The sequence below is a fragment of the Podarcis gaigeae genome (assembly GCF_964106915.1).
Source record: "Podarcis gaigeae genome assembly, chromosome: 3".
NCBI lineage: Eukaryota > Metazoa > Chordata > Lepidosauria > Squamata > Lacertidae > Podarcis > Podarcis gaigeae.
Genome location: NC_139680.1, coordinates 28562975 through 28588533, shown reverse-complemented (window position 1 = coordinate 28588533; position 25559 = coordinate 28562975). Strand labels below are relative to the sequence as shown.

The window sequence follows — 25559 nt, the reverse complement described above, 5'->3', positions numbered from 1 at the left end:
ATGTTAGGAAAGCCCACTAAAACTGTATATAGAATTCATATAATATAGATAAAACTAATGCATTTAGGTGTTATTTTTAATATGGTTTGAATTACTGAGTTGAGTAGGAAGTTATCTATAACATTCTGCTTCAGTTTTTATGGACTATTTTATTCATTATCTTTATGCCTTATTAAAATTGTGACTTCTGTTAAGAAAACGTTATCAGAGCCACTTGTTGAATGTGAATATGGGCTACACAATGAGACTTATGACTACCACTGCTACATATTGACCAAGGAAGATGGAAAGCCCTAGTTATGCATCTCCATGCAGCCATAGTTTGTGTGTATGTGTATGTGTATGTGTATGTGTATGTGTATGTGTATGTCTGTATATGTACACACACACATGCCTGTCCCATGCAATGCTGGGGTGGGTGGGAAGGGAGGAATTTTCCTGTTCAAGCAGACTTTTTTGTGTTGCGTGCACCCTGAAAACTGGCACACTGCCCCCCATAATAGCAGGCATACACTCTTCCCCCTGCATCTGATCACAATAGAATAGATCCTGAGAAATGCATAGTCTTATTGACTATTTTGGGATCACTTAAAGAAAAATAATTACTACTTTGTCAATGTTATATTGATTAGTAATGTGTGTTAAGCTGTGAAGCCAGTCTTGTGAAGGAATATTTCAAAAAACTTGTACAGAGGATTTTTTTATTTTTCAAATTACATCCATCTCTTAGTGGCCACTCTCATGTGCAATGATAACCTAAAGAACCTTGGTTTAATAAACTGTATAGTGCCTGGCGATGCCCACTTTGTTCTTCCCTTTGCATGAGTGGATATACGAACCACAGAGAGGATTAGAATGGCATCCAAAGATGGGATCATTGTTTTCTTTCTTTCTCCCCAGCAAGTCAGGATTAAGAAGCAGACAACCAACCTTGGTTTAAGACTGTCGATCAATCCTGGCACCAACATGCCGGTTGTGCACAGTGTGGTTTATTAAGCCAACGTCTTTGCTCATTTTAACATGCAACACAGCCACTGATCACTTTTTTTTTTACACCAACTGTCTTTTAAGATTACAGTTTTGGGCGGCATCATGGTATAGAGCAGTGTTTCCCAACCTTGTGCCTCCAGATGTTTTTGGCCTACAACTCCCATCATCCCTAGCTAGCAAGACCAGTGGTCAGGGATGATGGGAGTTGTAGGCCAAAAACATCTGGAGGCACAAGATTGGGAAACACTGGTATAGAGGTTATACAGAAATGAGGCATAGATTTAGCATCTGAGAATTTTTGCTGTGTTTTATGGTAGCACATTTTTTGTTAGTAGTGGGCCTGACTCAAGCACTCAAGGAAACCTTTTCAAGACTGCATTAAACAAACAGAAATAATAATAATAATAATAATAATAATAATAATAATAATAATATGCTTAATTTCATTTCCACCTTGCACCAGACAGGTTGCAGTCTGCTTTCCAGACATTTTCTGAATACTGTAATGTATCGGTTGTCACAGTTTGGCTTTCAGTTGCTTTGACAGGTCCTTAGTTGAATCTGCTACCTGTGAGCTGAGCTGAGCTGAGTGCAAACACCCCACAATGGCATTAAAATACTTTTTTGCTGCCCTTCCTGAAGCAGCTTGTTGTTCTGGGGCTTTTAGTGCCAAAATACTTTGGAGAAGTTATGTTACTCAATTGCATCCTTTCTTGCAAATATGTTTATTTAGCACCTTGATTATGGTCCTTTAGACAGTGAGCTTTCCTGGCTTTTGAATGTGAAAAAATAGAATTTATGAGTTTCTCAGAGCAGTGGAATGTTTCTGTGTCGATGAGGTAGCTCCTTATTATACAAGTTGAGTGAGGATTCTACAGTTCTTTAAAGAAGCCTTCATTTTTTGGGAGACGGACATTATTTTTTTAAAAAAGACATGCTTCCATTAGCAGGGAACCTTAGTGGTTTTAAAGCACCAATTTTTCAAAATGTGCATTTATTTCCCTTGCACGTAACACACACAAACACATAGAGGGCTATCGTGGCACAACTGCCTCTTGGATTCCTCCCTAAGACAAAATGTCTAAAACTGGGGACATACCTTTATGTCCCCCTCTTTATTGGCTCAGGCAATTCAAAAAGCATCGGGTTGCAGCCAGTGTTAGTCCTACTCAGAGTAGACCCATTGAAATAAATTGACCTAAATTAGTCAGGTTTATTAATTTCATTGGATATGCTCTGATTAGAACTAACATTAGCTAAGATCTGGTTCAAGGACACTATGCTATTGTGCCAGGAATCATTGGGACAGATTTATATAGTGAGTGATATTTTGAGCGTCTTCCTTGGTTCTTAGACCTTGCTCTCATAAGAACCAAGCACTGAAAGTATATGTGAAGAATAAGTGCACTGCAGAGGTCATCAAGTTTCCTTGGTCTTTATGTCAGAAGTTATTTAACTTTTAAATCCATGAACATCTTGAGCAAATTTCTAATGGGTCTCCTTGCTTATAACGACGCAATGCAATTATTATTAATTTTTTAACACTTTTAAAAAACTGGAGTATTAATCTGGAAAGGACAGTGCCTCAACTGGGGTGGGGCGGGGGCACCAGACAGTATACCAATATTCCCAGTTCTTGGGGGGGGGGGGCGTTGCCTTTCCATTGTGACTCAGATGCATGTTACGTTTTGCTTCTCCAAAGAAAAGCAATGTGCAGTAGGCATAATGAGCCTCTGAACGTATTGCATGTATGTACTTCTCCCTTGTGCAGGGAACAGGCTCAGGAGCACCCCAAGTGCCTTTGAGCTCGATGACGGTTGACGCTGTGTGCGAGAAGCTGAAACAGATCGAAGGACTCGACCAGAATATGCTGGCTCAGTACTCTGCAACTATAAAGAAGGTGAGTCCCTTCGTTTAAAAATGGCACATCGTTTTTCATTTTAAAATGGCACCTTCATTTGGGCTCTACATTCTCCAGCAATCGTATATTGAGTGTCCCTTCCTTTTTCTGCAAAACTCAGTGCCAGTTGAATACCAGCATGTGATGCAGAAAGCACAGCAAACTAAAAGAAAGATGGTGAAAGAAGAGAACATAGTTTGTTTTGCTCAAAACAAACCGTGATAGGACAAGTTGTGTTCTTGGCTTACTGAATACGGTTGGTTTAAGAGAGAGAGAGAAGCCACACTCCCTGGTTCATAAGTAAGCTGAGGACTATGGTTTGTTTTCTGTTCATTTGCATGAAGGAACAAAGCAGCCTAGATAGGCACGTTCATGACAAACCATCACTATGAAGTTAATCTTGTTAGTAACTTCTTTTTATTGTGTTGCTGTATATTTTAAGTGGTATTATCACTGTTAGGCACCTTGGGTGTTATTTGTAGAAAGGCAGTATATATATTGTAGTAATGATGATGATGATGATGATGATATCATCCATCAAGGTTGCGACCCTAAGAATACCTGGTTGTGGCACTGACTTCCCTTTTCCACCCTACATCTTTTAATCCCAGTCCTATTCAGTGTGATACAGCAACACTGATCCACTACATTGCATAGAGCTGAAATTAAGAGGTTTATAAAGTTTTTTTGGCTGCTAAAGAATCAGTGCACTGAATGTTCTCTTAGCACGCTGGATCTTTGCAATAATTCCCTAGTTGGCACAGGATTAGCTCAGCCTGATGGAAATCTCCAAGGCTGTTAAGGCTCACTTCTGCTTTCGAAGAGGGAATTTATGTACCCCTGAGCTTGGCTTAAGAACTTAGCTGGCATCTCAACAGGAAACTGCTGGCAGAAAGCTGGACAAGGAGCCTCTAAAGCTCTGTTGTACCATGGATCTTCTGAACAGGTGTCTGAAAACTGTGATGGATGAGGGCAAACAGGTTGACACTTAATCTAGAAAAGATTGAAGGGCTGTTAGTTGGGAAATTCTACTGATACGAACAAAGAAATGTAGCCATCTTCCTCTATAATACCTACATACTCATGTCTCACTTCCTCTGAAGGATCAAATTTGCAGCTGGGGGAATTTTCCTGGACCTAGCACTAACCTTAGAGGCTCAGATGGCACCAGCGTTTCAGATTATCTTTTTTCTATTTTGGCTGATTTTGCCAACTGTGTCCCTGTTTGAGGAAAACAGACCTGGTTTAAATTATTCATGTGCTGGTACATCCAGATTTTTGCAATGCTTTCTACATGAGGCTGCCATAAAAGACAGCTTGGAAACTTAATTGGTTCAAAATGTAGCCGCCAAAATACTGATATTAGCATGCTGGTTGGATCAGGCGATACCTATCCTACACCAGTTACACTGGTTTACTGATATATATTTTTTGGCTCAATTTAAGGTGCTGGTTTTGACTTTTAAAGCCCTCAGTGCCTTGGACTCCCATTACTGCTTTTGCCAGTATGAACTTATCAGACATTTAAGATAGTTATCTCATGCTTGTTTTATGTGAACTAGAGATGGAGCCTGTTCTGCAGCAGCACCTTGCTTGTGGAATTCTGTCCCTGGGGAAATTTGCCCTCTTACACTTTTAAGCACTTAATTTTTTTTTAAGGCATTTTGTTAAAAGTTTCTAAATCTACATTTGCTGACTTGCTTTTTGAAATATTTTCAGATGGGCTGTTTTTGTTATGTTTATTTATCGATTCTTTTTTGTTGTTGTTTGAATATATTTTCGTAAACCGCCTTGTGAGAAGGCTTTCTGAAAGGCCAGATTTAAATCCAGAAAATGCAAATTTCCTATACGTAATTAAGGAATATGATGCATTTGATTTGTTTTCTTGACATTACAAACTTACAATTTGTTTTATGCCATAGTGGAAATTATAACCTTGCATATTTTATCAAAGTGTTTAAATTTCTTCTAGCAAAAGGTACAGTTATTCTATCCCACTCGTATTAACCGTGTACTTTCACGTGAAATTCAATTTCAGGGGTTGTTTTTTAGGTCACAAAATATTTACAGATGGCAAGGGTGTGTTTATCTGTTTTGTGTTTTAAAAATTTGTTTAGGCCAATATAAACGGTCGCGTTTTAGCACAGTGCAACATTGATGAACTGAAGAGAGAGATGAACATGAATTTTGGCGACTGGCATCTCTTCAGAAGTGCAGTAAGAGCATTTTAAGTCTTATGTAAATACAAATGCCTTGTTGACAGTGCTTGTGTGGCTAGATGCTAGTCATGTTAGCTTGGAAGTAACTCCCACTGTCCTTAGTAGGAGTTAGCACAGGGGCTGGGAATTGCTGGCTCACAGTCTGGATGCTCCCCACCCTGCCTGCACTATCAACTCCCAACCCCTTCACCTACCAGTACCACATTTAGGCTTCACAAAATCCTCTTATTGATCCCATTGGTGGGTTATTGAAGCCTAAATGTGGCACAGTGGGGCAGTGAAAAGCTAGCCTTTCCTCTCCGGCTGCAACCCCATCCTCTGCTTTAAAATCCTTCCTCTTGTCCAGGAAGATGGTTTTTTGGAGGAGCCTAAATATCGAGACTGAAAAGGTTATTTTGAGAGAGATTGCATGTGAGAGAGTGAATGGGTGTGTTGCATGTGTGAGCAAGTTGCATGGGGGAGATGTTCTTCCTTTGACCACATTCGTTTTGGGCTTGTGGTCCCCGGTTGGGCTGGGTGATATCTGGGTTTCAACATTGTGATATATCAGCAACTAAACATTGTCATATACCTATGTATCACGATGTCTGAAGTAAGGATGGAGCTATGTCAGCTGGCTTCACATTTTTTCCTGCATCGTGATTTTTGCTGGCTCCTGCTCTTGTGATTTGCTGCTCCCTCCAGGTGGCAGGGGAGAGTTGAGGCGACAGAGTTAGCAGGGACTGCAGGAATCGAGAGAAGCGTTGGCTGGCTTCATGGTTTTTGCACATTGTGATTTTTGCGTAGCGCACACACAAACCATGATTCGTGATACGTGGTCAGGTCAGAAATTATGAAACCCATATCATGATACCCATCCCTGTTCTCCATAGGGTTTGCCGTGAAACTTGGTAGATCTCAGCCAAAGAAAGGTTCCTCTCTCTTGGTTTAGCACCAGGTACTAGACATGGAAATGCAGGCTTTACATGTTTTGGTTTGCCTAACTCTAAGGCCTTGCTCCTGCAAAATAATGTCTGACATCGTATCTGGCATAGTGTTTTCATATAAAGTGGCAGCACTGTGCCAGGAATGTTTGCTTTTTACAAGGCTTTGCGGCCTTGAACAGTTGTCTGTTTCAGCCCTGTCAGTGCACTCATAGAAAGCCTGGGTGAGTATTTATAGGAGGCATTGGGGAAAGAAAGGAGTTATTTATTAAAGCAGGGTTGGCCAGCCTTTTTTCTGTTGAGGGCTGCATTCCTTTGTGGGTGATCTGTCAGAGCTGCATGCCGAGCTGATGGGCCGAAGCCCGTGATTGGGTGGGCAGAGCCAAAAGTGGCTTTTACTTACCCCTTTTGCTTTTTGTCTTTCGCCTTCCCACCCTGCGGGCTGCCAGGAAAGGGATGGATCAGTCTTGCCGTAGGCTTGAACTGATCACTTGCAGAGAGCTTTTGGAATTAAGTGGAGTGCCACAGGTTGCCCAACCCCATACTAAAGTGATGCTCTTATCCCACTTACTAGAAACGGTCCATTGTTTCGACACACAATTATATAAGATTGGTGTTTTGGAGCAAACATCTTGATACTGTGTACTTGCATAAATGTGTATGTCTTAGCTTGTTTGTGAAAAGTGTTCACAAACAGTACAGGTTCCGAAGAGTCCTTTGCACACATGTCTTCATATACACACAGTGAGAGTTTTCAGGTTTCCCCTTCTCATTATGTTACAGTAGGACCTGCTCTGCTGGGTCTCCCAATTTTCCAGAATAGCTTTTCAGTGATTTCAAAGAACTTTTTCAAGGGTTTTCACAAATCCTGGTTTTCTCACAGAAGTGTGCTTCGCAGCTTTATACTCTTTGACTTGTTTATCCAGGTTTTAATCACCTCAACCAGATTATCTTTTCAGAGCTTTTCATGCTGCATCCTAATTGCTGCATTTTCTGTGTTAGGTACTTGACTTGAGAAATGTTGAGAGTCAGGCTGCCCATGAAGATTCCCGGGCAGCAAATGAACACGCCAGTGCCATACCTCATAATGATCTTGCTCGTCGTCCTGCACTGAACACTGAATTGCCTCATACTGAACTGACTGGTCTTCCAGGTCAAGCCCCCTACGCTCTCAACTTCAGTTTTGAAGAGTTGAACACCATTGGTTTAGAAGAAGCCCCTCCACGTCATAGTAACCTGAGTTGGCAGGTACTCTCTTCGACATAGACTTAATCTCAGCCCATTCTGTCTTCACATTAGCAATTTTACAGAGCAAATAGCTTCCTCTCTCACCCACATCAGCAGGCAGTGGTGGCATGAAGAGGAAATGCCACATTTTATGTTCATTAAATGCATTTTCTGGAGTTACAAATATAAACCCCATTTCAGGTCCTGTTGTTGTTGTTGTTGTTTCAGTTTCATTGCTTGATATGCAAAGTGACTTACAAAACACCAGATGGAGACATAGAAATCTCCTATTTGGCACTGTTTCCCCCTTTCACTTCAATGGAGAGGCAACTCTGAATGCATAAATAGGTGTGTGTGTGTGTGTGTGTGTGTGTGTATAAGACCAGCTTTCTGCAACAGACACCTTGCATGTGTGCACTTGCATAAATGCAGGTGTGTGTGTATATGTAAGATTTTTATGGTTGCCTCCTTCATTGAAGCGAACCTTTTCATGCAGCACTATAGAAAGGGACAAAAATATGTTGCATTATAGATGTCTCTTTGTTCCTGTATACCTGGCAGGAATCATACATTCTCTCACCCTTTTATTCTAAGCATCAGGTAAATAAGATGCTTGAAATAAGAGATGCAGAAATTCATCCATCTCAAGTTGTCTGTAAAAATATTTATATAGTTAAGTGACCATAGTGCTCAAAGTACTGTGCACAGGTAATAATTGGTATGCCCACAACACTGAGTATTCCCACCATATGCAAGGCGTATGCTATACCACTGAGCTGTTGGTCCTCTTTGGTTATGAAGGAGCCAAGTGTTACACTGCTCTGTTCACAACTGTGTTCTTGGGGTGAATGTTTTTTCTGTTTTGAAGGACTGGTGTCAACTCTGCTGACATTGTATTAATGTGTTTTCTTTCTATTTGTACAGTCACAGGCCCGCCGGACGCCAAGTCTTTCAAGCCTGAATTCTCAAGATTCTAGTATTGAAATTTCAAAGCTTACCGATAAGGTACAGGCAGAATATAGAGATGCATATAGAGAATATATTGCTCAAATGTCACAATTAGAAGGGGGTGCCAGTTCTAGCACGGTGAGTGGTAGATCTTCCCCTCACAGTTCAGCAGCCTTCTATATGGGCCAGAGCACATCAACAGGCTCCCTTCATTCCAGTGTGGAACAAGATAAGGGAAAGGATGCCGAGCAAAAGCAAGACGATGGAAGGAAGTCCTTCTTGATTAAACGGAATGATGTTGTAGATTATAGTACATCAGGTGTGTCTACTAGCGATGCGTCTCCATTGGATCCCATCACGGAAGAAGATGAAAAATCAGATCAGTCTGGCTCCAAACTTCTCCCAGGGAAGAAATCTTCTGAAAGAACCAGCATCTTCCAAGCTGCAGACCTGAAGCTGAAGGGTGTAGCTCTGCGCTATCAGAAACTTCCAAGTGATGAAGATGAGTCTGGAACAGAAGAGTCTGATAACACTCCCCTCCTCAAGGAAGGTAAAGACAGAAAAGTCGAAGGGAAAACAGAGAAGCAGCCCAAATCTCCAGAACACGGATCTGAGCCCATTCGAACCCTGATTAAAGCAAAAGAGTACTTGACGGATGCTCTTCTCGACAAAAAGGACTCCTCTGACTCTGGGGTAAGATCCAGTGAAAGTTCTCCAAACCACTCTCTCCACAACGATACAGATGACTCCCAGCTCGAAAAAGCAAATCTCATTGAGCTTGAAGACGATGGCCGCAGTGGGAAACGGGGAATCCCCCTCAGCTTGAACGGCCTTCAAGACGCAACCATGGCCCGTATGTCAATCTGCTCAGAAGACAAGAAAAGCCCTTCGGACAGCAGCTTAATAGCCAGCAGCCCTGAAGAGAACTGGCCAGCGTGCCAGAAAGCCTACAACTTAAACCGAACACCCAGCACAGTCACGCTGAATAACAACAGCGCCAACCAGCCAACCAACCGAGCTAATCAGAATTTTGAGGAGATTGAGAGCATGAGAGAGCACTCTCAGATCATTTTGTGCCCCGGACCGAGTCCTAATTCTGTTCCGGTACAAAATGATAACATCAAAGGTGTGGCCCATAAGCGTAGCCAGCGCTCGAGTTATGCCAGGCTTTCAAAAGATTCTTCTGAGCTCCTTACAGTTACTGGCTCTGATGGTGCAGGCTTTGGAGAAGAGAGGGAAAGTATTCTTTAAAAGAGAGCCAAGCTGAAACATACGCTGCTTCAACACTTTTTAAACATGCTGCCTCTTGCTGGCTCTCGACCAGGCCTATAAATCTTCTCTTAACAAGGCTTGGTTCCCTGCCCTTTTTTCACCTGTGAATTTCCATAGCAAGTGAATCCTGCTGAAGTTCAGCATGTTTGAGTCCCATAGATTTCAATGGGAGAGATTCAACCGCTTGCTTAAAATTAGGCAAAATAAAACCAGCGTTTCCTTCTTAAATAAAAGCTTAACTTTTCCAGTGCAAGTACAAATTCCTTAGTCTACATGCTGAAAAGGGAAATGCCTTAAACATTTGGATGATCTCACAAAGGCAAAAATGAATAGTTTATCTGTATATCATAAGGTTCAGTACTACTTATTTGTTTAGAAATAGGAGGAAGGAATGTCTCACATTCAACGAAGCGGAAGGGTCAGACTGTTATGAACCTGAAACTACGGAAACAACTGTTAATTTGCATTTTCCAATTCTGTGTGTGACACTTTTAAAAGTCTTGATGGTTTAAGTATTGATATAGAGTGGTCAAAGTACAGCTGTTGTTTGTTCCTTCTAAGCAGTGCAGTCTTTGGGAATGTGCCATGTGTGTGACTGTAGGTTTAATGGATTACTGCATGTTGGACATGTTAGCTGTGGCTGAGATTTGGACGTAATTGATGAACAGCACAATCCTTCACATGTCTACTCAGAAGTAGGCCCCATTGATTTCAGTGGGACTTACTTCCAGGCAATTCTGTATAGGATTTCAGGCTGAATTCTCTGTTTGTTGTAGATGGTGCCCACAGTAGTATTGAAGTAATTGAACAAAGTAGTCGTGGTCATGGTGTTAGGTGAAGCCAGTTTGGGTGTAGTCTTTGGAGCTATTATGAATATTTACAATTTTCAGAAATCATGGCCTTTGATTAATAGGTTTGATCAGATTGTAGAAAGTCTGAGGAATGAGAAATTGTCGTTCCCTCAAGAGTAAGTAAAAAAAATAATCTAACATTTGGCAATGTGCAACAAAACGGTACATAATTTTCCCCCTTCTGTTTCTAGTATTGTGCCTGTAATGTCAGTAATTTGTTCTGCAGATGAAATATGCAGGAATTTGAATACAATCAGTGAACCATGTGTATTCCGCTAGCATTGAGAGGACAATAAAATAATAAGCATGATGCTCTTTGTGTCAGACTTTTTTTATTTGTGTCTTCAGGTGATTAGAAGCATTAAGGCGACTGGTTCTAAAAAAAAAATAGTATCTGGATAACGAGAGAATTGATGAAGAAAAATGTAGGTTATCCTTAGAAGTATGAAGCATCTGCATCTCCATTTATCCAGAGTTGGATAGATGTTAACTGTTGGGTGCTCTGTGAAGAGTTCTAATTCTCCACCATTTGTTTGACCCAACAGCCTGATTGAAAATTGCTTGGCTCCTTTCTGCATAGCAAGAGGCAGGTGATTTGTTCAATGAGGAATGCCATTTGCTTGAACAATGAAACGTACATGCAACAACTGTGTTCAGAGGTCACAATAAACCCTGGTTTATCATGATGGAAACTAGCCTAACTTGCACCCTACTGCAGCATGGCCACAGGGCATTGATAAGAAGCTTTTGCTTCAAATTTAAATTAATTTCAGTTGAATGTTAATGTCTGAATCCTAACCTGTGGTTAATCTTAACTTTGGTTTATTTAAGCAAGCCAGTTCCATACAGATACAGTGGTACCTCGGGTTACATACGCTTCAGGTTAACCCAGAAATAGTGCTTCAGGTTAAGAACTTTGCTTCAGGATAAGAACAGAAATTGTGCTCCGGCGGTGCGGCGGCAGCAGGAGGCCCCATTAGCTAAAGTGGTGCTTCAGGTTAAGAACAGTTTCAGGTTAAGTATGGACCTCCGGGACGAATTAAGTACTTAACCCGAGGTACCACTGTAGTTTGAAGTTGGCTTGTTTCAAACCAACAGTAGTCAGGCACATATTACTGAGCTAAAACAGCCTATCAAGCTGTGGTTGATGAAATACAGAAGCAAAAGCTTTGGAACTCCTTGCTTCTGTGCTGAAGAAAGAGCCCAGCAGAATATGAAACTTGTTCCTGTCATCATAAGCAATGGATTGTTGTGACATCCAAATGCAGCCAAAGGAAGGAGAAAGGGAAGAGCTTTTCCTTTCTTAATGGGACAGCAGCTACCTTAGACCTCTATGCATGTCAGAGCCTTTCTGTGATGTGGATTAGGGAACACATGGAAGGAAAATCCAATGATTTTAGTGGAACTTGTACATAAAAGGCGTAGTCCAAGAAATAATTGGGCATGAGTTAGGTCTCTTCGTTTAAATAGTTGGATTCACTTGGATATACACTGTTTTGTTATTGTGATATATAAAAGCTGCTGCTGTGTTTTCAGAATGACTGAACTTTGAGTTGAGTACTGTACATCTTTATTGGTATTTACAGGACGAACATTTACAAAAATAGAGAGGGGTCGATATCCCCATAATGAGGAAGGGGAAAACTAAGGAAGATAATGACTGAAGAGAGAAAGAGAGATTCTAAAAACACAGGAGAAAGGAAGCCAGGTCTGAGTTAGCACACAATTGATATTTAACATTGATGTTTTCCCAATGTTTGCTAAATGATTAATATAATATGTACAGTATTTTGTAAAATACTAAAATATTACGTTTCCTATTCCTGGAATATTGTTGCTTTGAATCACCACTAGCTATATTATATGGCCCAGATTTTCAGTTCACAGAACAAATACTTCTTATGAAAGATTTTAGCCCTATGCCAAACTTTATTTCTTCCTTTATGAAAAGTTCATAATATAAAGATGGCTATATGGTCAGAACAGCATACTTGCCTCCCCAAATTGTGTTCCCTCCAGTATCATTGACAGGTATTGATCAAATTCAGAAAGGAACTAACATTTGTACAACGTGAGAACTTTTAAGTAATGCTACTAAGGATCATAAACTGGCTGCCCAAACTTGGGTCTCCTGAGAAGTACCAGCTGCTTCCCCCCCCTCCAAATTAACAAGCCTGATGCAGCTGAAGGTTGTGGAGGAGTGTGGCTGTTGCAACTTGGTAGCATCAGCTGTCCCAAATCCCATCTTCAAACCGGCCTTCCAAAAACTAGTTGCTGACATTGGATGTACAATGTACTTGGTGTATCGACAGTAGTTGTTTTTTTACTCTCCTAGATGGATTCCATTTTATTTTGCCCTTCCTGCATACAAGGAACACAAATCCTCTGTAGCCTTTCCCCTAGAGTTATCCTTCCAGCAGTCCTGTGAGGTAGGTTAAACCGAAAGATTTTATTTATTAATATTTCATTCGAAGAATTCCATTTATAAAAAGAGTGATAAAAAAGAGAAAGGAAAAAGCAAGTGAGAATGAAAACATTTGTCTTAGAGGTTTATAATTTAGAGGAGGAGGAGAATTGCTTAGAATTTGCAAGTATTTAAGACTTTAAGGACTAATATGAGCACAGCTTGTGTATTAATTCTGAGCAATATGTCCTCAGAATTGTAGGAAGGAACAAATCCCAATATCTGCTAGCCATGCGGAAGCTCCATCCTTCCCAGAGGTTCCTGGTCTGACAATTCAGTCTGGTATTAAATATTTCCAGGTTGACGGCTATCTGTTCCTTTGCTGTATCCCTCAGTTAAGAAAGATGGAGTCTCAGGATTTTCCTGCAGCTGCTTCTCTTAACTAGTTGTGAATCCCAGGAATCCCAATTATTGTTCTGGCCCACGTTCTTTCAGTACTACGTGCGCTCACAGTATTTATTCATGTTCAGTGGGACTCCTCAGAAGCATAAAAAACCAGGCAATAGGTTTTCCTTCCCCAGTTCTGAAGGTACCCATCTGCCCACGTTGAGCACGGAATGAAAGAGATTGGCTTTCCTGTACATAGCAGCTGTGACTAATCTCTTCCCAAGCAATTGGGGGGGGGGGCAGAGGGCGGAGAGGGAATTCAGGTCAAATCATCCTGTCTTTCTTTTCCATATTATTCATGGGCACCTGCTATCTCCGGGGGGGGGGGGGGGGAATCTATGGACATAGGAAGTCATCTTGCTGATGATGGTGTAAGAACCTCTTGTTGCTTATGTCTTTCAAACTTCTTCAACAAGAAAAGGATCGGTCTTTTGTCACATTCCGGGAGTGGAGTAGTGGAATGGGCACAGGATATGATCCTCTGTGTGCAGTACTGGTCAAAGACTTGAAGATTGACATCAACCTAACCTCAAGAAAGTTTTGGAAACAGAGCCCTTTCTAAGTCCCCAATACGTTTTTCAAAAGAAGGTCACATTCCTAAAAACCCTGTTTTAGGTTGGGAGCATCATTAAAGCGAGATATCCTATTCTATATGCATACAGACATATGGTTGGGGTTATAGCTGATCCAGAGAATTGTCATCACTCTACGTTCTCAGCTTTCCAAAATTACATTGGGATTTTTGCCCTGATAAATAACTGGTGAGGTCAGGCAACTTGTCTACTCTGCTAGTCCAGAATGCTGCCTGAATCAGAGCACTGCATTGCATCTCTTCTGCCCCTCGTACACCCCCTGCCTCAGCCAGTGCTAGGGCTAGATGTTTTTAAACTGGCTTTATTGCCTTCATTCCACCACTATCTTCGTTTGTAGGACAGTGATTTCTATGGGGCAGGGTGTCTTAGGAGAAAGCACGTTCACTTTGCTGCCTGAAACAGCTCAGACCATCTTCCATGGTCAGATTAACCCTGTTTTTCCTTCCACGTGCAGTTGTGGAGGATCCAGATATCTTTGCCCAAAGAAGAGCTTTTGTTTCTGGGGTATTGCATTTCGCTGGCATCCTGACTGCCATATTTTGTCACTGAGAAAATGCAGTCTTTCCCCCAGTATAGCTTACCGAACATTCCAATTACAGGCAACTGAATATACTAGAACACACGAGAGAATTATGCTGGCACAAATTACAGTGCAATCCACATTTCAGGCATATACTGTGCTCGTCACACAGCTGCCCTTGGACTGCAGTCTGAAAGCTTTGACTTGTGCAGAGAGCGCAGGAGTACTTAACAGCGTTTCAGAGCCTGCATTGACTTCCCAACATGGTACAGGATCAGTTCCAAGTTCTGCTTAGAACCTCTGGTGCTCCAGATAGCCTGGGCCCTGCACAACAAAGACACATTTCCTATTCCTTCGCCGCACTGTGTGGAATCTGAGAATGTTTGAACAATGGTCTCTTAAATTTTCTTGTATACCTCAAGATGGGGCTGCAAGAACAAGTAATGGAAGTGTTATTAGAGGCTGCTCCTCTGCTGTGAAATTAATTTTCCTTGGAAATCTGCAGAAGTACAAGTTTGGGTGCCTCTTCACTGTTAATAAGAGATGGTCACATCCCCCACCCCCTTTATGAATCTGTCCGGTTCAGAGTTCTTTGCCATTTAGCTGGAGGTTAGAGATGAGGGAGGACGGCAGCTCTACCTTCTCTTGGGGCAACATCTAAGGATGTCCTGCCTGCCTGCACAATGAAAATCTGGTTTCTCTGTTCCCGTTTCCTGGCTGCCCCCAAAATACGGCCCAAAGGGCCCCAACCCTCTAAAACAGATTTTTGGGGTTCTGCGGAGGGAAGAGAGGAGGGGGAAGACCTGTTGCATGAGCAGATGCCCACTGGTGCCACTTTGCATCTCACCCATGGTCTCCTTTAATAAGAAAGGTGGTGTTTCCTTAGGGGCAGCCTTAAAATCATACATTTCTCTGCTGTTATGAAGACTCTAAATTAGTCAAAACCTTCGTCAAGTTGAACACAAGGCTCCTGATGTTGCACCTGTATAAGTCTCCCATACAAGATGAATCCCATCTGGTTTCAGGTAAGTGTGGCAAATGTCTCATTTGGTTATGACTCCAATCTTTTTAGTGAGCATCTAGAAGATTTTCTGTACAGTTGAAGGGGCATATGTTGTGATATCTTGGAATTACTATAATAATTCCCGGATATAGAATCTACATAGGGACGGAGTCTGTTGTAACAGTGTTTGTGCTTTATATGCCAGAGGTTCTTGAACGCAATAAATTAGAAGCCTCTGAATGGAATCACTGTGGGAGAAAATATTGAAAAACAAAAAATAATGTACTAGGGCTGTGCTGCTGTGTACGTGGGTCTGCGCTTTCACATATATTACTAAACCTCTGGTCAGTCTTCCATTATTCCCAAAGTGATTTAGTGAATGTATGCCTCATTTATGATGAGCACCCATCTTAAAACATGGATCTTGAGAATTTTAGATCAGTGTCCGTCCCCCACCCCCCAATAATTTTTGACTTGCCTTTCTTTTGCTTGCAGCTGTCGTGCAACATAAAGTGATACATTTAAAAATAAAAAGCTGATCTAAGGAAAAAAGACCCATCTCGTGAAATATATGTCACAGCTAGTAGCTATGCTAACCTGCCCAAAGGCTTGTCTAAATAGCTAGGTTGGGGTTATATGCCAGAAGCTGGGCTTTCCAGAGCTGAGGTGCAGTGACTGGAGAATCCCTAGTGTCTACAGAATTTCAGGCCTCAGAGAGTAACTGAGCGTGGATTCTGAAACTTGAGTACACTGGTAAGTACATATGGGAGGAGTCATTAATCCTATGCAAAAGAACAAGCCTTGGCGATGTTGCATCACATGGCTTCTACAAAGAGAAGTTTTCCCCCTTATCAACCTTTCAGAATTCTTTTGAGAGTGTCAACAAGCATATTGATGGTGTGATTCAATAGACAATTGGGCTTTTGACACCCAAGACTCCTGAGCAAACTTCGCCGTCACACAGGATATGAATCATGGGGCAGCAGCTGTAGCTGGTTAAAGAGCAGAAAAGTTGCAGGAGTGGACCATTTTCACAATACAGGAGCTGTGTTGGGACTGTTTGCATTAACATTCAGAACTGATCTGAATGGGCCAGGGCGGAGTAGCGAGAGCAGAGGTTTTCAGAGGGCATCCAGTTAGTACAGTGAAGTTGAAAGCGTACTATGAAGAGCTCTAGGAAGATCTCTCAAAATGCGTACTCTCAGCAGCAGAAGGGCAAATGGGGCAAAAATGGTATCCAGTTGCTGAGTGGAGTCTCAATGACTGTGACTGTCCAGGAAAGAGATATTGAGTCAGTTTTTGCCTGTCCCCCCTCTTCCTTTCACCCTCAGCATTGCCAGAAAATCAACTTCAGGGAACAACAGGAAAGGCAGAATCTGCCTCTTCCATGATCAGACACCTCTAGTGTGTCAATCTGCGGGTGCAATGGCACCAATTTGAGTCCGCTTGCTATGTTCAAAGACTGTATTCTGTATACTAATAAAGCATTCATTCTCTGACAATCCTTATGTAGCAGAAATTAGGGAACTCCCAACATTTGCGGAAGTACTTTTAGAGAAACATCCTAAGGAGGAGCCCCCAAACAGCAAAATGAGAACTCTGAATGCTCAGTGGCTGCAGAAAGCAGAGTGTTGTGAGAGGGGGAAAGATGGAAATTTTTCCACCCTGGAAGATGGCATGGCTGGCTGTAACTCCTGCACACTGTTATTTCACATTCTGACATTCTGTTGCTAGTCTCTGAATACCAAGCACCTAAGTCGCCGAATACCAATAATTCTGCCTCCTATCTTCCTGAAGGCATTCAGTTAGCCACCGAACCATGCCATTGGTTGTTTCATATATACAGTATAGTAGTTGCATCGTTGTTCTGCTGACTGGAATGGCTGCTGTTGGAAATGCATTCTGGGAGAAATGGGATGCTAAATCCTGAAAAGACAGAGGTGTTCTGAGTTCTTGAGTCTGGGGGGAGGGGTGAGACTGCTTGTTCTGAACAGGACTGCACCCCCCTAGGAAAAATCAGGACCCTGTCCTGAACCCCTGGCCTGTCTGGCGACAAGTTAGCATGTCAAGTTCCCAGTCTGGGGTTAATCCACATTTCCAAAGTCCAAACCAAAGCACAGCCCCGCAGAGATCCTGGAGCACTCAAGTTGGTCAGGTGAGCAGACTCGGGACCTCTGCTCTGCTGATTGCAGCATCTGGGCTTGATGAGGCAGATGACCCTCACCTGTTCCAAACCTGCTGCTGCTGAGGAATCACACACATTCTCCCAGAGCTAGCAAGCCCCACCTGGCCAGCTAGGGAGCTGGGCTGTGGGCTCTTGCCTGCCTCAGCCTCTTGGAGCACCCTGTCTGCTGTTCCCTAGGCCTCAGAGCCCGCTGCATTTTTGTAGACGGAGCCCACCCTGGTGATGGGCCCTGCTGCTCTGGTTCCTGTGCACTGACCCTCATCTCCTTGTCATCCTCCATCACCCTGTGAGTACTTTCTACATCATACTCTCCTTCCCCAGCCCAAGCTTGCCCCAGTGTGTCCTAGTCCCAGCTACACCCCTCGCAGGGATCCTTTTCCTCCTCTTCCTTCTCCCTGTTGTCCTGCCAGTTTAGGGGTGCTCCTGGATCTAGCACTAGCACTCCGTGGCTGGGAGTGCCTTCATTTCTAGCTATGGCTCCTCATGGACAGAGACGATGTGGCCACTGTCCTCCATGTTCAGGAAACTGCCATATTGGACTACTGCAATGCGCTCTACATGGAGACTCCAGAAATCCAGCTGTTCCAAAGTGCAGCAGCCAGGTTACTGGCTGGCATTTCATTTAGAGCTCATATAAGCCCTCTTTTAAAAGCACGGGTTGCTGGTTTGTTTCCAGGCCCAGTCCAAGGTGTTCCTATTGAGGTGGAAAGCCCGAAACAACTTAGTGCCCAAATATTTGAGAAACCGCCTCCATCCCTACCAACCCTCTTGGGTGTTGATATGAGCAAAGAGGGCCCTTTTGATATTCCACCATCCTCAAGTACACTGGTCCAGAAAAGATCACAGAGGTGCATCTAGCATATTCATTGTATAGCTTCCATGTCATGCTGAAGATGCACCTCCCTTTTAGCCTACTCTTTGATAAGTTATGGTTTTGTGGGACTCAACTTTTCTGTTTTGGTTAATTTATGGTTAATATTTAATGCTGTACTGTTTTTAACATTTGATTGGGTGGCTGGGGAGACTCAGCCAGATGGGCGGGGTATAAATAATAAATTATTATTATATTATTATGCTCTGCTGTTTTTGCTTGAATTAGTTCTGCTTGGTTTTTTTGTATAAACAACTGGACTTTCATTTGCTTTTTATTGTATAAAAGTATTGCTACAGCCCGCCCTGGACCTTGCAGTGGGCACTGGAAAAATCTTACAATTAAAGAAATAAGTGAAAGTAGCCAAACGGCAGCCCGAATTGTGGTGTGGGAGGGCTTTTGTGTCTCATCTCTCAGATGCAGTTGGATGGAATGCTAAGCAGGGCTACTTAAATGTTGTGGAGAGACTTGTGATTAATGGAGAACTTGAATTAGAATATCTTGTCCTATAGAATGCAATGGGCGTCCCATATTTCATTGGACTCTCTGGCCCTTTCTGACAGGAAAGAGTTTGTGTTTGTTTATTTGGCAGCCGAATTGAGTTATAACAGAATGACAAGCCAACTTTTTGAGAAAATGCCCAAGGACATTTGTGTCACTTGAATCATTAAAATGGGCTTCTTTTGGAGGAAAGGTGGGATATAAACTTAATAAAGCAAATAAGTTCAGACTTCCAAATTTACTTCTATCAATATCTCTTTCAAATAGATAGTTCTGATCTATTTGTAAATACAGCAGGAAGCCTTTTTTTTATAAAAAAAAGTGGAAGTTGTCATCTTTGTCTAGGCCGCAAGGTGGTGCTCACTGTCCACAGACAGAAACAGTAATGTTTGGCACGAATGGAATGCTTCTCAATAATAGGAATATTCAATATTTGCATGCATTTCCTCACAGTTACATTTCAGAATGGCAGGCTTCTTTAGGTAAGAGAGAGAGAGGATTTGTAAAGCACTTTGGTAAATTCTTAGCAACCCCAAATTGTGATTGGACAGTTCCCTTAACTTTTTTTTGACGTTCTTGTAATTTGAACTTGACAGTGTCAAGTTGACATGGAATCATTTTTGTCAGCTATCCTTAGCTGACACACCTCTGACCATAGACTGTCCTGCTCTGTATTGACCACCTTTTTGCTCAGTGCTGTATCTGCAAATGTGCTATTTCAACCCTGTTTTGCATTAGATTAGGCCCCCAAAGAGAGAACTATTGGCATACTGGTGTTTGTTCCTTAGGAAACTTTTGCCAAACAGTTCAGTTAATCCTTACTGCATTTCTTTTTCTGCACAGCAGGACGAAATGCAGTATTTTTTACCACTCTTGCAAAAGGCTTTTAAATTACCATACTCTTGGTGAATGGAGTCAGATGTACACTACACACATTGGAATTGTTCACTAGTGAGTCAACAGGGCATTCTACCTTTTCATCAAGCTGTTTATATAAGTATGATCATATTGAATACAGTCATACCTCAGGTTACAGATTCTTCGGGTTGCGCGATTTCGGGTTGTGCACAGCGCCCCGAACCTGGAAGTACTGGAACGGGTTACTTCCTGGTTTCGGCACTTGCGCATGCACAAAGCGCTAAATCGCACTTTGTGCATGCGAAGTGCCAAATCGCAACCTGTGTGTGCGCAGATGCGGTGCTGCGGGTTGCGGACGCTGCAGTTTGCAAACATGCTTCCTGCATGGATCACGTTCGCAACCCGAGCGTCCACTGTATAGTAAAGAGCTTTTCAGAAGCTTGCTCTGGGAGCTGTTCTATATCAGTGACTGAGAGCAAGCCCCACAGATCAGTTAATCTGGAAAATAAAATATTGAGACTGGCTGTTCCCTGAAATTCACTTCCATCTAAATTGCATTTATGAACCATGTTAATGATAGATTATTCCTGATCCATTCTCACAATCTGATACAGGCTTGGAAGTATGTTGCCATCTTTATAACACTTGTACCTTCTTGTAAAGTGTTGGGTTTGTCACACTACAGTGGAATCCATCTTAACAGCAAAACTAAATTTGATGTAATATCTGTTGTTTCCGTTGAAATGCTGAGGAATTGTTTGACAGAATCATGCAACTAACGGAGCCCATAATACAAAAAGGGGTAGATACACAATTTGTGTGACAGTTATTGCAGTTTAAGGCAATTATTTGTCATTTAGGTTTAATTAATTCTCTGCCGTTCCCTCATTTGTTATGTGCAAACACTGAAACTGACTGGTAGGGAGGAGGCAGCTATAGGTCTAGATTCTGTAATGTCCGCTGATGCCCAAGCGTTAAAAATTGAAGTTGTAAGTAACTGTGGAAAGTTTTCAGTGTTCTTATTACTTTACTCCTGGGGAGGAGTCAAATACATTAGTGGCATGAATGACACATTGTTCTGCCTATGCCAAAGAGCTTGAATTTGAATATTAAGATGAAATGCCTTGAAAGAAAGAGGAAGCAGGATAGTGAGTCATATGGGTTGCTCTTGGGAGCAGCCAAAATACTCTACAGAATAAACCCTCTGCAAATTAAATTCCAGTTTGCAGATATGCACCCCAGAGCACGTGGAAAGTTCAGATATGCGTCTCTAAACTCCTAGCGTTCTGCTGTCGACAGAAATTTGCCTGTTTGGTGAAAGATAAAATCATATTTATCGTATATTTAAGGCCTGAAGTCCTCATTAATTTGACGGAAATAGTGACGGAACACAGGAGGCAGAGAAGATGAGCTCTCTTCCCGCTTAGATTGCTCTGATCCCTTTTGAGAAGGCTAGGCCGCTGATTGGTTGGGGCAGCTTCTGTACTAAACTGATCTGAGCTGGCTCCCCCCCCCCCCCCCGGTCTCTGTGGATAGAGATTTGATGTCAAGGGCGAGGAAAGACAGCTGCGGCAGACTGTGCGGCGCCACCCACACACCTGTTCTCTTTGGTGAAAGTGTTACAGGCCCCAGGTGAGGCTTCTGCATTTCACTGTAAGAGTCCCCAGAGCACAGAATACCCAGGCTCACGCCCAGGTGCCAAACGGAGGCATTCTTCAGCAGGACTCTTTCCCCAAAACTTTGTGCAGTCTGCTGCAGATGCTTCTGCTGTGCAGCTTTGCCAAAAGTCAGAAATTAACATAGTGTGCTGAGAACTGGCTGTTGCTGGTGGTAGAAACTGACCACATCCCATTAATTTCCAACAGGCAGGTACAGTATAGCTGCTACAAACGATTATTTCTGCACTAGAAGGTTGGGGTTGGATGCAGAACAGGAAAAAAGGTGCATAATTTTTTTGGGTGGGGGGAGCAGGAGAAACCTACACGTATTTACGCCGCCAGAATTCCATGTGAATCACTGTATTGCAACATCCTAACTTTGTGCAGGATTGCAGCCTGCCTTAAGGCAGTACTACAAATACAACTCAATTTCTTTTGCAGGGAGAGGGTGATGCTTAGAGCAGCCAAAGTTTAATCAATAACATGAGGGGTGACTTTCATTTCTCAATAGCTTAGTCATATAGGGAAGCTGCTGCAACTGATTAACTAATACCCTTTGCCTTGAAATATTGCATGGATTTAGGCAAAATTTTCAGTTTAGTGCTACACATCAGCTTCTCGGTTAAAATGTGTTGCAGAAGCTGGGTGGCTGGGGAAATGTAACAGCTCTCTGTTAATCTTAGTTAGGCATAATTATCCAAAAGGGCAAGTTTGCTTGGAGTTGAAGTAGTTCCTGCGAGAAGTTAATGCAAGTCAATCAACCCAGGATGAAGAACAAACAGACCAGAGGAATTTCTCTGGCTAAACTGAATTTGATTTTGCCAGAGCTTAACATCATTCTCTAGGTAATGAACAACTTAAGCAGTTTCTCCTAGGGCGATTTCATAAGCTGATTATCAGACATCTACCATACCCCCTCCCCTCTTTTTTTAAGCAACTTAGGAACATACATTTATTGCAGGTACTTTTTTATTGTGTAGGTTTTACAACCCCCCCCCCCAATCACACCCAGAAAACTGTTGGGTCACTATGAATAAAGCAAGCAAACTACTGTTCAATAAACACACATTATTTATTTTGATTTTGTATAAAAAGGTTAAGTTTACAACTAAACTTTTATAAAAAGTTTAGCATGATTACGTACATCATTACACTTTTTGCAGAAATGCACATTTCTGCTACTATACAAGAAAACTCTAATTAAAGAGTTCAAAGTTTCATTCCCATATTTATATATAAATATATACATAGCATTCAGTCCTACGTTTGTGTCAAAAGAGGATAATTTTTGACAAAGACTTCACCGAAAAACTGAACACTTAAATCCTTCTAGTACTCACGCTCCACCTTTGGAGGAAAAAAGGCAAAGTCTGCATTTAAAACGGGCAATTCCTTATGAGTTTTTGTTTCGTTTTTTTACATTTCATTTTGCTCCCCGTTGTGGGGATATTATATAAATGAAGCCTTCCAACTAGAGAAAGGCCATTTTTAAAAGTCTCTTCATAAATAATTAAGGTTAGTCCATGTTGCAGAAGAGGGGAGATGGGTGTCCACAATTTCGCTTAAAATGTCCATTTAACTGGATATGGAATCTCCCCCTCCAGATACAGCTGAAAATCAGATTCAGCAGCTCGCCCAAAAAAAGGGAAAAAAAGAGGCTGTCTTCTTGTGCAAAAAAAAAAAAAAAAGTCAGCAAACACCTGCAAAAGATTGAAGAGAGGCATATTTAGAAGAATGCTAACAGGGCAGAGATCCGGACTGACTGGCGCCAGAGAGGAAGCCACAGTTTGAACATTTAACCAAACACTCAAAGATTGGGCAAACCCTGGCGTCCAGATGCAGCATGCGCACACAAACACACACTCTGATACAGACACCACATATGAAATTTAAAAATTGTCTGGGGTTTGAGTATGAAGAGACTCCTGGTAACACCCTCCCCCTCTGCCCCCAAATTCTCTATATAATAACTATTTGAATCTCTATTTGCGGTGACAAGAGACTTCTCTGAGCAATTATCCTTTGATTACAAGTTCTTTAACAAGGAACGATTCTGTATCTCCATGTTAAGTTTCACTGCCCCATTTGCTTAAGCTTTCTGGAGGTTGTCCCTGAATTTACAGCATCCAACGTTTTGGGTACAGAATATGCAGAAGCCAACATGCATTTTATGACTTAAACTGCCACTTCATAGGATCCTCGGTTCTGTGTAATTTTAAGACAGTTCCAAGGGCAATTCTGAACACCCCCCCTCCCACATTTCTGATGGGCGACACTGTTAAATCATATACTTAAAAAACAGAAAGAAACCTGAACAACTTACCAATTCCTTTAGCCACAAAGTGCTTTGCTGTCATTTGACATTAACTCTGAGGGGAATTCAGCTGCCTGCAACGGGGGAGGGAAGGGGGAAGGCAGTGTGGTGTTAAGATGCTTAACAGTTCAAGAAAGCATATGAAGTACACTCCAGATTACAAAAGGCACTAAACGTGACGGGCAAGGATTCCGATTTGACCACAATGGGGGACGTTAGACTGGACAAGGAACCCCAACTCATTATGCATTCCCTTTGAATCCAACCACTTTTTTTTTAAAAAAAAAAGAGAGATCTAAAACCGCGCAGGTTCAGAACAATGTCGCTTTCTCAAATCCTATTAAAGATGCGACACACGAAATCGCCGGGGAGGAAGAAGTAAGCCAAGGACAGGGCGCTTACCTGCAGCGGCGTAGCAGCGTGGGTTGTCAGCACCCGGGGCAAGGCAAGTAATTTGCGCCCCCTAATCATGGTCATTAATACTGACGGCTCTACTCTGGGGCAAACTTCGTGGTGACTACTGCCCTCCGTGGTGGTGTTTTTGCAATTAAAGGACCCCTGCCTCAAATAAAGCATCTTGGGGATTGGGGACTGTGATTTGCCAAGGGAGCTGGGAATTGCAGTTCAGTGGCGGGTCAGGGGGAGAGGGTCCCTTCCGCGTCTGGGTGCCGCGGGCCCCTTTGCGCCAAGACGCGCGTCTTTGGGCGTCGCGGCGCAGCCTTCTCGGTCTCCCTCCCCGGCCCGGCTAGCCCCGACGCGGCTTCTATCTGGCGTGGGGAGGGGGCGCCTGTGGGGCCAGTGCGTCGGCCGGCCTCCGGCGCGGGTGGGCGGGCCCCGTCGGGGAGGGTGGGCGGTCTGGGCGCGCAGGCACTAGAGCGCAGGTGGCTCCGGCTGGGCGCTGCATTCGCCGCCGGTGGCGCGTTTGGCGGGCTGCGCTCGGGTCCAGACAGCGACCCGAGCCTGGGCGGCGTGGCGCTTGGTGCCGGAGCCTCCGCCTGCAGCGCCCCGTCGGGAGACCCGGCCGGAAGGAACCTGCAGCCGGCTGTCGGACGCGGCTGAAGCAGCCAGGGCGGCATGGCAGGCGGCGGCTCCTCGGAGACTCCACGCGGCCAGCCCAGCGCGCTGGTCGAGCCCCGCAGGCGAACGCTGCCCGGTGAGGAGGAACTGCCTGGCGCGCCCTCCGCGGCCCTGATGCGCGGGGACCGCGGCGAGCGCTGAGAGCCGCTGCCAGCTCGTCTTTCCGCTAGACGTGGGGCTCTGCTACAGCCTGCGCCCGAGGCTCGACTCCAGAGGCAGCGAGCGCCCCCCCCCACCCAGAAGTTGCGCCGGGTGCGGCCGGCCCCCCTTGCACCCCCCACGCTACGCCACTGCTTACCTGTAATGACAGGATGCTGATGTCTGTGTTTAAGGTGGTCAGCGGGGTCCTGGAGGAAGGGTTTTGTCCCGGTCTCTGGTGATGGAGGCTGACGATGCTGGGGTGCGTGTCCAGAGCGATCTGCAGATCTAGAATATAGTCGATAACGTGCTGCAGGATTTCCATCTTGCTGACTTTCTTGTTCTGCGGGATGCTGGGCACCAGCTCTTTGAGCTTGGAGTAGCAGTCGTTCATGTTGTACAGCAAACTCATCGGGTCGTCCACCGGGGTTTTGCTCCGGGATATCCCCAAGCTGTGCTCCGAGAGGCTGTTTTTCCGCACGGACTGCACCGGACTGAACGCTTTCATGTTGGTGGAAAGAAGAGAGCAAGAGTGCCGGCTTTGCCTTTTTGGAGACGAAACGCCTTCCTCCTCCGATTCCTGCTCTTTGCAGCTGCCCGATCCGCGCTCGGAATGAAGCCGAAGGCGCCTCGTTCCTGCTTTTATACCGCACGTCCAGC

The 25559-nt window shown here is 43.4% G+C and overlaps 2 protein-coding genes across 12 annotated transcripts in view; one reads left to right on the top strand and one right to left on the bottom strand.

The window, feature by feature from the left end:
• Nucleotides 1-12150, top strand: part of KIDINS220 (kinase D interacting substrate 220) — a 61687-nt gene extending 49537 nt beyond the window's left edge. For 9 of the 11 annotated variants that reach the window (XM_083729754.1, XM_083729751.1, XM_083729747.1 and 6 more), the window contains 4 exons: nucleotides 2762-2890; nucleotides 5008-5106; nucleotides 7035-7280; nucleotides 8184-10640. In XM_083729754.1, the coding sequence (XP_083585880.1) occupies nucleotides 2762-2890; nucleotides 5008-5106; nucleotides 7035-7280; nucleotides 8184-9458 (1749 nt within the window). In that variant the 3' untranslated portion in view covers nucleotides 9459-10640. Of the gene's footprint in view, nucleotides 1-2761; nucleotides 2891-5007; nucleotides 5107-7034; nucleotides 7281-8183; nucleotides 10641-10875; nucleotides 11015-11916 lie in introns of those variants that run through there. The other 2 variants (XM_083729748.1, XM_083729749.1) reach the window with 2 other exon arrangements.
• Nucleotides 12151-22423: 10273 nt separating this feature from the next.
• ID2 (inhibitor of DNA binding 2) lies at nucleotides 22424-25512 on the bottom strand. The gene is made up of 3 exons (XM_083730950.1): nucleotides 25060-25512; nucleotides 23694-23758; nucleotides 22424-23070 (listed from the first exon to the last, which is right to left on the bottom strand). Exons 1-2 carry the CDS (start codon nucleotides 25405-25407, stop codon nucleotides 23702-23704), a joined length of 405 nt encoding a protein of 134 aa, XP_083587076.1. The 5' UTR covers nucleotides 25408-25512; the 3' UTR covers nucleotides 22424-23070; nucleotides 23694-23701.
• Nucleotides 25513-25559: the final 47 nt, after the last annotated feature.